At 45.9% G+C, this 11771-nt stretch overlaps 1 protein-coding gene across 1 annotated transcript in view; it reads right to left on the bottom strand.

Moving 5' to 3' along the window:
* The window catches only part of ARFGEF3 (ARFGEF family member 3), a 157536-nt gene extending 146963 nt beyond the window's left edge, over window positions 1-10573 (bottom strand). Inside the window, exons 1-2 of the mRNA XM_003790289.3 lie at window positions 10428-10573; window positions 2888-2939 (exon numbers count right to left, since the gene is read on the bottom strand). Of these exons, the coding sequence (XP_003790337.2) occupies window positions 2888-2939; window positions 10428-10512 (137 nt within the window). The 5' untranslated portion in view covers window positions 10513-10573. The remainder of the gene's footprint in view (window positions 1-2887; window positions 2940-10427) is intronic.
* Between the last annotated feature and the right edge of the window lie 1198 nt (window positions 10574-11771).

The raw sequence follows: 11771 nt of genomic DNA on the forward strand, positions 1-11771 counted from the left end.
TATTTTTCATTATAATTTTAATTAACTGCAAAAGCTGTGATCCTAGCATATTGGTATTACTAAAATTTTTAATTAAAACATCACTCTTTACATATAGCTCATGAATACCACAGCAATTGGGAAATCCCTTCAGCCACTAAAAAATATGTGAACAAACTCTTCTTTAACAGTTAAAAAAAAAATGCTGTATGGTTCTCTTGTGTCCTTGAACTCATATTTCCATTCCACTTTCCCCAAAGAGTTTCCTCCCACTATTTTTGAATATTTGAAGGACTTCTATTCATCTCCCTATTATACTTTCCTGTAATAAAGTATTTAAAAGTAATTTTTTTTAATTTCTCTAAAAAGACCATATAGCTTATAATTGTTTAAACTCTTTTGTAGCTTTAGCTATTACTACTAATGCACACAACTGATCCAAAGAACATTACTAATTATCAAAATGTTGAAATAGTTAACATGGAAAACATAATTTTTATTGAGAATACAATTCTAAAGAAATAGATAGGGCTTTTTTTCCCCATATACCTATGGATAAGTATTGTGCCTTGCTGTAAGACATGATTTGGCACTAATTCCATAGCTTTTTCACTTTCATAGGGTTAAGCGGTTAGAAACCTTGTTTGCATAAATAATAAGGGAATGCAGGAGACTTATAATCAAAAAATCTTTTTGTCTATTATCTTATAGCCAGATTAGGTCCTCCTTCAATTTTGCTGAAAGCCAAGAAATCAAAACTACCTAACTTGCAAAAATATGTGACACCTGGTCCTTAGAATCATTCGCTTTACCCCCACAGACACTAATGTTTTCATAGTCCTTTGTTGGTGGGACAAGAATTTTGTACTCCAGGACCACACACCTTAGTCACATGTAAGATGGGTCACAGCGTGGTTTTTGTTTGTCAAGCAAATCGGAAGTCAGTCAAAGGTGAGATGGAGAAGGAGATATGGAAATTCAGTCTCGGAACAAATCAGTTTTCAAAACAAGGACTTACAGCAGTTGGAAATCAGAAAATTGATTCCATTAAACTACCCTGGCCTTCACGGCTCTTAAAAAGTCTTCACATCCTCCCATGGGGATACCCAGCAAGAACACCTCTCCACTAGACAAATACGTTATTGCCAGACATTCTGTCCATGTATAAACTTTATACACACAAAAGGGCACTCAGTTTGATTAACACATGAATTCCCTTACAATAGGTAAGCTTGTGGTGGCTGCTATAGTAGAAGTAATGGATTTTTTTAAAAGCAGAAGCATAATTCTTGTTCAATCTACTTGAAAACAGAAAAAAATACCCCATACATCTTAGTGTCCTGACAATATTTAACACAAACTATACTCAAGAAAGGGCTGCAGGATCAATATTTTTCTTAATCTCAAGGAAAAACCTGGAAATAGTCCAAATGTTTACTATCAGGAAAAACACTAAATCAATTAAGCTACAGCCATATAATGGAAGTATGTGTAATATTTTAATCTGAAAAAGATATATTGGCATTAGACAATGTTCTTCCAAGGTTTTTTTTTTTTTTGACTTTACATATTTTTATTTCATAATATTTTTCTTGAATTATGGAGTGTGTAGCAATATGTGATCTTTTTTTAATTTTTAAATTTCTTATAGCATAACTGCATACATTAATGCAATAATGGGGTACAGTGTGCTGTTTTCATATACATTTTGAAATACTCTCATCAAAGTGATTAAGATAACCTTCATGTCATTTTCTTAGTTATTAAGTTAAAACATTCATACTCTGCTTTTAGAAAGATTCACTTGTACCCTTGTAAGATAAACCATAGAGGTGACCCCATCAATCTCCCTCCCTACCCCCATCCACCCCCTTCCATGGTTTTAAGAAAAAAACAAGAAGAAAACAATGTTGTAGGTACAATTTCATACTAATTTGTAAAAATACCTGTGTGGGGGGAAAAAACTGGAAAACCCATTAAACTGTTTTTATTGGCATTCTTACATAGTATAATTATGGACAAATTATTCTGTTCTTTCCAAATTTTCCACAAAGGGCATGTATTTCTTTCTCTCTCAATGAGGGGAAATGAACGTATAGGGGAAGGTGCAGAAATGGGGACTAGGTTCACTGTCTCAGGGCTGCTGCGTGGGGCTACAGACTTTGCAGTCAGCTAGATGGCATCCAGCAAGGGTTGCCGGGGACAGCCCACCCTACCTGGTATAGGGCACGGTTTTCTAATTCACACTGTAAGATAGTGTCCACTGTCTCCTTGTTCATCTCTCTCCTTGACCAATTTGATCAGTTTACCACTGACTGTGATGGCTGGTCCCTGTGACTCAATGACTCCACATACTCCACAGAGGAAGAGCGAGAGCAACCAGCTTCAGGCTGGTGCAAGAATTATCTTAGCTCGTGGAAGCAAAATAGGCATCAGTCAGTGAATCAAATGCTGTTTCGAATATGTCCCCTCGAAATCTTATGTTGGAAACGTAATCTCCAAGGCAATAATGTTGGGAGGTGGCACCTAATAGGAGGTGATTTAGACTCTTCTCTCATAAGTGGATTGATGCTGTTATCTATCAAAGTGGATTGACGTTTGTTCTAAAAGTATGAATTTGATCCCCTTCTCTCTTCTCTGTCTTGCCCTCTCTTTGCCCTTCGCCGTGAGATGACACAGCAAGAAGTCCCTTGCCAGAGGCAGCCCCTCATTCTTAGATTTTTCTAGTCTCCAGAACAATGAGCCAATAAATTCCTGTTCAGTATAAATTACCTAGTTCGTGGAATTCTGTTATAGCAGCAGAAAACAGACTAAGACATTCTATAAACCCATGAGGCCATCTGGACCTTCAAGAAAACTCAGTGAGCGATTTTGACTTCTGCTATATCACGTAATTTCCATCTCTTACCTCAGCAAGTGTGGTGGGATCTTGACAATAGTATCCAGACCGCCCAGGGTTTCTAGAAAAGGAAAATTATAAAGTTAAAAATAAATATTCGAAGACTGAGAATATCCATTGTATGTGAATTTCAGATTAGTTTTCTTTTCCCCAGGAATTTCTCTAATTATAAATTAGTAATTCTCAATTATCAATCCTTTTCCAACTCAAAGGCCCCCGAGACTTCTCTGGACCTTTCCTCACTGTTGAGAAGGGAAGAGTTAAAAATTAGGACATACTGTATTTCCCTATAGACACAAAGAATGAACAGGTAAAGTCCAATCCTGACCCACAATGCCAATTTCATTTAGTTACAACTGGCAAGACACTATATTTTCATAATAAAAACAGAGAAAGAGGGCAGCGTCTGTGGCTCAAAGGAGTAGGGCGCCAGCCCCATATTGCCGGAGGTGGCGGGTTCAAACCCAGCCCCGGCCAAAAACTACAAAAAAATAAAAACCAAAAACAGAGAAAGAAAAGCTATTTCCTCAAAAATACTTAAATATCTCTAAACAATAACTCAAACTTGTGAAAAACTTTCCAGTTCACAAAACACATACCATGATTCTCAGACACATTATGACGGGGTAGATTAATTTTTTTTAAACATCACACTACAGTCAGGGATGTTGATCGGGAGTCCCACTTGCAAATCATTCAACCTGGATATTCAATTCTTTCCCATTGCTTGTGGGTTATCCACACTATTGCTGCCTCCAATTTTAGAGAAAATAAAAAGCTCATTAGTCTCTTCCTCAAACTCTGTTTTATTTCCATCCAACATGCATCCAGTTTTTCAGCACAAATTGTGTGGCCTCCTCTTTTCACTCCTTATAGTCAACAAGTCCTGTCAATGTGAATTATTTTCACTGGGGAAGGAGAAATAGCTCTTCCAATCTTGCTCAGCAATCAAAGGGAACAATAAGATGCCAAATATATCCAAGAGACTCGGGATTCATACCAGACCAAACTGGGATAGGATCTTGGCCTGTTGTGGCCAATGGGACAAAAGAGTGGATTTAAGAAAGATAATTAATCAGCAAAACAAAAAGATGAGCTCAGCAGGGCCCATGGTGACAAGGCCAAAGGAGGAGGTTGAAGGACTGAGATCAGTGCTTAAGATGAGACACATGACAAGAAAAGGTCTCTGCTTATCACAGAGCCCTGAGATGCAGGTGCAGGGAACAGCTCGCTGGCCATACAGGTCCAGCAGTTGCAGGGCTCAGCGCCCAGGACGAGCTGATGCTGCTCCCCAAATCAGTGTGGTTTTTCTCACCAGAGGGGTTTAAATCCAATGCAGAATGTGTAACAGCTCTACAAATGATAAGAATGAGCTAGAAGAAAGGGAAAACAGAAAGAGCAGTCACAAAGCAGCCGTGAAGACCCCACCCCTTGGGAGGGGCAGGAACAAGAGGAGGACCCAAGGCAAAGAGTATCCAAGAGGCAAGGGGGGCAAGGCTACAGCTTTGCTGTAATCGCCCATGACAGAATGGCAGTTGGGGAGACAAACCAGGTTCCATCCCCAGCCCCAGACCAGCTTGTGACACTGGCGGATGCTATGGGGGATACTTACCCTCTCTAAGTTACAGTTGAGTCCCTCATCTTTAAAATGAGGACAATAATGCCTGCTTCATGGGATTCTTGCAAGGAGCTTATGCAATAATGATCATAAAGAGCCTGACCTGGTCCTTAGAGGTCCCCCTCCTTGATTCACTGACTAAATATTGAGCCAGGTACTGGGCTGGGGACCCAATAGTGAGGACAGACATGGTCTGAGAACTCAGGAAGTGAACATTCTAATCTCAAACTGTGATAAATGCCATAAAGGGAAACACAGGTAATTGGGCAGAGGTTTAACAGGACACCCTACTGCGGGCAGTGGGGTCTGAGCTTCCCACAAGATGTCTTAAGACTGAAATGGACTGTGCAAATTAGGGAAGGAGCAGGCATTTTAAGTGGAGAGAATGACAAGTTTGAAATGCCTGAAAAATCCCAACTACCTTCACCTTTTCCATGCTGCCACTGGGGCCGCAGCTGCCATCTTCTCCACCTGGGTGACAGCACTAGGCTCCTTTCTCAGCTCCCAACTTCTGGCCTGGGCCCTGCCATTGCTCTCTCTGCTTATCACAGGAGCCTGGGAGATCCTGTCTACACCCTGCCAGGGCACACTTCTACCTCTGTCTTCTGCTCCAAATAGCTCCCCATCTCCCCAGGGAGCTCCACAGGGCCCTTCACCAGCAGTGCTCACCTCCCCCTTCTCTCTGCTGGTTCCAGCGGCCCACGCTCCTTGGTCTTTCCAGAAGCCATCAGATGTTTTCCCACCTGGTAGCCACCCTTTTGGTCAGGCTTTCCTTGGACACCCCATTGAAATGACCAATCCCCTTTCCCTCCAGGCACCTCCTGTTTTCCTTTGCTGTTTTATGCTTTCCCTTAGGTCTTAACACCCTCTGGGTGGTCATGGATATTTTATTCATTAATCGTGATCATTGGCTGCCATCCCTCCAAGATTCTGTAAAGTCCATGAAAGCAGGACAGGATTCCCTTGCCTGTTTGGTTCACTCTGGCATCCCCAACACCTAGAACAGTGCCTGGTCCTAAGAGATGCTCACAAAATAGTGGATGAATTATTGAAGTAAGAGGGGCATAGTGTATTTGGGTTACTAGAAGAAGATCAGATGGTTGAAACTCAGAGAGCAGGTTTGGGGTGGCATGGGCTGAGGCTGTGAGCAGGCAGGAGCCAGGCCACGCGGGCCTTGACAGAACTCATTAGTGACTGTGGGCCTCATCCTAATGGGATGCCATGCAGTTATTTAACATGGCATACCACGAGATGATTGGGGTTTCCAAGGTGATGCTGCTTGGAAAATAGCTTATAAAGGTCTAGAGTAAGCAAGAAAGGCCTTGCCGGGAGGGTGGTACAGCAGTCCTAGGAAAAGGGAAGGCAGCTTAGACTGCAGCTCTGGTAACACAGGCAGAGTGGACAGGTTTTTGTCAAGGAGGCAAAAGTGAGCAAAACTTAGGTGATGGATGGGTATGATAGCAAATTAAGAAATGTACCAAGGATGACTCTAACTTTCAGATTTGCACAACAGGACAGGAGCTGGTATCAACTGATCATTTAGAAACACCAGAAGTGACTGAGGTCTGTGCATGTGTCGGGGTGGGAAAGAGCACACAGTCACTTTGGGCCTTGAGTGGAGTGCCTACGACCCATTCAAGTAGAGATACTGAGCAGGTGGCTGCACTTGGGGTGAGTGTCAGAGCACAGGTGTGGATTCGTGACATAGCACTGGGCTTCACACTCCCAGGAACTGAGCTGGAGCCATGGTGTATGCATTCAGCTGCAGAAGGGATGGGAGTAAGACAGGAGTAAGAGGCTCAGGGACAATCCTTGAGAACAGGTAAGCCTGGACAGAGGAGCTGTTGCTGGCAAGGAAGACAGGGTGGCTCAAGAACCAAGGTGAAATACGTAGGGTGTGGTCATGGGGACCAAGGTGAAGCAGGCACCTAGGTGTGCTCAGTGTCACCGAGAGGCCCTGTGGGTGGGAGTAAGAATAGCCTGCTAGTTGGACAGCTGAGTGCCTTATTATTCTTCAGTACAAGCTGGTGGAATGATGCAGGTGAAAGGCAGAGGAGAGTGAGATCAGAGTTAGCAGGAAGTGAGGACATGGACAATCCCTATAGACACTTTTTAATAAGTTTCGCTCTGAAGGTAACAGAACCTGTGGCCAGAAGGAAAAGTGATCAGGTAGACAGAAAGGTGCTGGCTGCCTGGGTGAGCCTTCCTCCTCTGCTTGGCATTCCTGCCTCTAATTTTCATTTCTCTCTCCTCCATTCTCCATATCCCTTCCACAAAGGTCCCCCGACACATGTAAAACACTGAAAGTTTCTAAAAGAAGGACTTAGTACCTTCCAGATCTCCTGTTCTGTTCCGCTATCATATTTCACCCCTCAGTGTCTCAGCTTACAAGCCTCTAGGGCTGCCAGTTCCTGATGATAAGACTATCATCTTGGGCTCTCCCCAAGCCGTCCCTTCATCCTACTCATTCTTGTCTATGTCTCAGTCAGACCATTCCTCACCACCAAGGATAGCACCAAAGGGAAGATGCATTCATACGCCTTGCTAGTTACTCTGCAGCCATTAAGAACACTGGTTTTCAGAGAAGAGTCATGGCTACGTGGACAACAAAGAAAATGCTAAAATGAAAAATGCCTCCGGGAATAAAAATGACAAAGTTTACCAAAATGCTAAAGTTAAAAAACAAGTGAGAATATGCCACATGTAGTCTGACCGTCTGCTAAAGGGAAAGACCCCCCTCCCCACAATCTCAACAGTGTTATCTCTGGGTGGGGAGATTACAGGTGATTTTTATTTTTTCTTCACATTTTTCTATTATTTTTCAATATTCTAAAATGAGCATGTATAACTCTAATAAACATAAAAGTTAAGATTATTTAAGGCCCAAGTAAGTCACTGAAGTATTGATTTATTTATTGAACGTCTGCCTCATCTATTGGTGAGGAAACCACCAGAGAACTTCACTGCACTGTGGACAGGCACTGTTATGACGGGCCAGCCTCCACTCCCTTGTCTTCTGATGCTTCACCCCAATTTTTCTTTGAGGAAACCATCTTTCCCTGCCTCTGGATGTCAATGGGACTCGTAGCGTAGGCCTAAGCCAGTTAGCCCATTCCTTTCTCTGGCTGGAGGTCTGGTTCAGAGATAGTCACACAACACATCAGGACAAAAAGAAAACAAGTGAAAGCAAGGATCAGGCGGGAGTAACCGGAAAAGCTCCACTCTCTTGGGATGGTCTAAGGATGGAGATGAACTCTTTCCTGCTATGGTTTAAGGGGGGAGGAAATGGACGCAGTGTGGAGATAATCCCTCTGTCCTGAAATGGTCCAAGCATAAAGATGACCCCTCTCTCCTGAGATTGTCTAAGTGTATTATTGCCCCTTTCTCATGAGATGGGCTATGTTTGGTAATCCATCAGCCCAAAATTATGGAGACCCGTAGCAGAGTATGTCAGTCAACCCACAAAGAGCCAGACAAGATCTTTGGAACAGTATAAAATTCCTGAATCAGACTGAACCCACGACCATTCTTCTAAGGGATATTTTAGCTAATTCCAAAAAAAAAAAAAAAATTCTGTTTAACGTAAGTCAGCTTTAACTAGTTTTTTCTGACCTCTTGCACACAAAATATTTCTCAATTATCCTGCACTAGTGATACACACAATAATCAAAGTAGTAGGTGCTCTGAGATAGTCATGGGGTGGGACTCTGTGCCCCGAGGAGAAACTGATTCTCCTGAGATGCTCAGGGCACGCTCCCTATGGAAGCTGGGCTTTGGGGCGTCTGAAGAGAAAACTCCTGGCAGAAGGATGGGCACGAGTGGAGGCAGAGAGAGAAGTGTGCTGGGCATATCATGTCCCACACTGCTGGTAGATCTCTGAGCTCCTGGTGGGAGAGTGATAAGGACAGAGCCTGGGGCTAGATTCAGAAGAGCAGTCTAAGAAACGTACACTTTAGTCTGTAACAAAATTATAGGGGTTGAGGAGTGACAAATGTTCTATAGGCAAAAGATCTAGGGGCGATGGAAAATGGTGCAGAATGGCAAAGACAAGAGGGACCTCATCTCCAGGCCCTTCTTCATACTGCACTCTGCCTCCAGGGTGCCCTTCTAACAAACGCCATGTACAGAACATTTTATTCATCCTTACATCCATATACACTCAGCACAGGGGAGGTCTGAATAAATATTTGCTAAATAAATAAGTAAAGAAAAGCAAGAACCCACAACTTCCTCATTCTACAAGTAAATACTTCAAAAGCACTACCAGCTTACACCCATCCCCTCAACATACACGAAACTCTGACCCCACATCCATTCCTTCTTCCTGATTTGGTCCTTTCAATCTATGAATGCCCTCCACTACTGTTCAACTATTTCATACACTCACATCTCCTCTGGCTAATTATAGAACAATCACTGGAAAAGGAACCACATCTACAGTTAGGCTGATTCCAGGCCTTACTTGAATAATCTACCTTGTCTTAGCTCTCAGCTCCCTGGTGGCTTTAAGGACCAAAACTCAATAACATTGTAGTTTGACTTAACAAGATGTTGAATATCAGAACTCAAGTTCATTAAAAATACTAGATTACTCTCTTCCTCCCCGTTTATCTAAATCTGCTTAATTTGCAGCCAAATAATAATGAATACTAGGAATGGCATGTTTAGAGCACGAGCAGGTCCTGCGTCATCGTGTTACCCAGCCATCTGCGACCCTTCATTAGAAGCCCTTGAGAATCTTGCTCTGAATCCCTCTGCTGAATGACAATGGGGTAGTGCAAAAATAGGAAACCAAAATGGTCAAGCACTGCTTCTACCCACAAGACAAACTTCCTGGACAATAGTGTAGACAATGTTGTCACGGCATGCACAGGCAAAAACGATGACGCTGTACATACCCCCTAACATATGTGAACTAAGAGCTTCTCAATAGTAACAGAATCACCTAAAACAGTCGCAGAATTCTACATTTAGTTGAAAGCCTGCTGATGGCACTTCTCTGTCTCAGGCTGTATCACAGCACAGTGTCTCGACAAACAACTGATTGTTTTTGGTTGCAAGGGAAAGGGATTCAATCTTATTTTTCAACTGAGTGGTGGCTGAGGAATCACATCAGGCTCTGGCAAGGCGAGGGGCCCACAGTGGTTTCTGGTTTCTTCTCTGCCTTTCTTTTTTTGAAAGCATCACTAGCACCCGAAGTATGCTTCTGATCTCCTTGCATTCCCATCCTGACATTTTTGATTCCCTAAATTCTTGCCTGGCTGAAATGCCTTTCTGTTTTTTCCCTCATTGAGTTCTGCAGCCTGATGGGAAACACACATTTGCTACCTGGAACTTATTTCACTGCTAGCACAGGTCGCAGACCTAAAATCCCACCTGTGTGACGGGCAGACCACAACAGAATTGCAGAGGTAACACAATCCCGCCCGCACGTTATTTTTCATGTACAGTAATCAGGAAAGCGAACATTCAGCAGGCTTCCTCTATCAGGAAAATCAAATTAAGCCGTTCCTTCCTGGTTCCACTCGCCAAAAATTCCACATCGGAGCCGCGGGTTTAACTTCCCTCTTCGGAATCAGGCCCTGGATTCGCACGGACTCCAGGTGTTGTCCTACTTGGCGATGGGTAACCATCGCCCATGGCGCTGGGACCTGGGAGGAGGGGGCCGCCCGGAGGGGGGTGGACAGTGGTTCCCCGGTGAGGTTTGGGAGAAGATAAAGGGGAGGAGGGGAGGGAGGTGGATGTCAACGCCCGAGCCAAGATTCTCATTTCTCACATCAATTTCCCGAGGCAACTCGCAATTGCGCGAATTGCACCCATAACCCAAGCTGGGCGAAAACCCCCGCGCGCACCGGGGCCGCGCGGCCCTCAGCCGCAGCCAGCAGGTGCCTGGCGCCCGCGCCCCGCGCCCGCGCCCCGCTCGGCGCTCACCCAGGGCCCAGGTGCAGCTCTCCTTGATGGCTTTGTACTTGCTCCCGGACGCTTCTTTCTGCAGCTTCCTCAGGATGTCTTCCATCTTGACCTAGCAGGCGCCGGCCGCCGACCGAGAGAGGAGCGCGCGCGAGCCGGGCCGGGGACGCTGCCGCCGCTGCCTGGCCGGGGAGCCTAGGCGGCCACTGCGTTCGCCCCCATGCCGCCCCGGCGCGGCGGCTGATGAATCACGCCCGCTCCATGCCGCGGCCACGTCAGTCCCGCCGCCCCGCCCCGGCGCCCCGCCCGCCAGCCCGCCCGCCGGGTCAGGTGCGCTCCGCGCGGCGGCGGCGGGCTGCGGCCGGAGGCTGGAGGCCGCGGCGCCGATCCGCCGCCGAGGTAGGCCCCGGGCCACCGAGGCTTAGCGGAAAGGTGGGGCGGATGTCCGGAGCTGGCGCTGGGCCCGAGGAGGCGCTGGAACTGCGGCGCTCAGCCGGCGGGGACGGGCCTCGTCGCTGTCCCCCAGCCCCTTCGCCGATCGCCGCGAGCGAAGTCAGCGCGACCCACCCTGACCCCAGTGCCGGCTCTTCGCTCTCTACATCCCTTCGTCCTCGAACCTGAAAATTCGTGCGTTCACTAGTGAACAGGTCTTTGAACCACTCCCTGTGCCGGGCTCCAGCTATACAGCATTTAATGGGCAGGGACCGGCCTGCAGGGAGCTTACACTCCAGCATTCAACACGTGTGTGTGTGTGTGTGTGTGTGTGTGTGTGAGAGAGAGAGAGAGAGAGAGAGAGAGAGAGAGAGAGAAACAGAGAGAGAGACTTAAACCCCCGCTATACAGACAGGCAAATCAAGCCCAGACAGGTTGTTACAGAGCCAGTTACTTCCCAAGCCAACGAGACTTGGTCCCCAAACACATCCTGAATCCAAAGCCCTTTTAAAAAACACCCCTCTCCCCTTCCCTTCCTTTCTTGCATTGAATCGTCTTCCTCTGAATAAAAGGGGCACACAGGGGCCAACACGGCCGGCCGAGGGCTCCTGACTGGGAAGGAAGGCTTCCCCAACCTTTGCTCAGCTCTTGGGCTGAACCTGGGAGGCGCGTGCAGGTGGCCAGGTCGGTGAGCCAGGTCGTCAAACCTGGAAAGAGCATCCTGTGTTTCGTCCAGCCTGGGATGGCTGTTGGAGGAAAGAAGAGGAAAGCAATGGCCTTGTGAAAGCCATGATGAGACGCTTAGAAAAGCCAGGGCCCTTTCCTTTAGAAATGGAAATGTAGTGGTACTGAGGTCCCACTGGTCTGCAAAGGGGCAGCCTGGCCGCTGAGCGGGAAGTTTATGCAACGGTGACTGGGAAAGGCACGGGGGGG

The sequence above is a fragment of the Otolemur garnettii genome, unplaced genomic scaffold (genome assembly GCF_000181295.1).
Source record: "Otolemur garnettii isolate 467f Iridium unplaced genomic scaffold, OtoGar3 scaffold00042, whole genome shotgun sequence".
NCBI classification, from domain to species: Eukaryota; Metazoa; Chordata; class Mammalia; order Primates; family Galagidae; genus Otolemur; species Otolemur garnettii.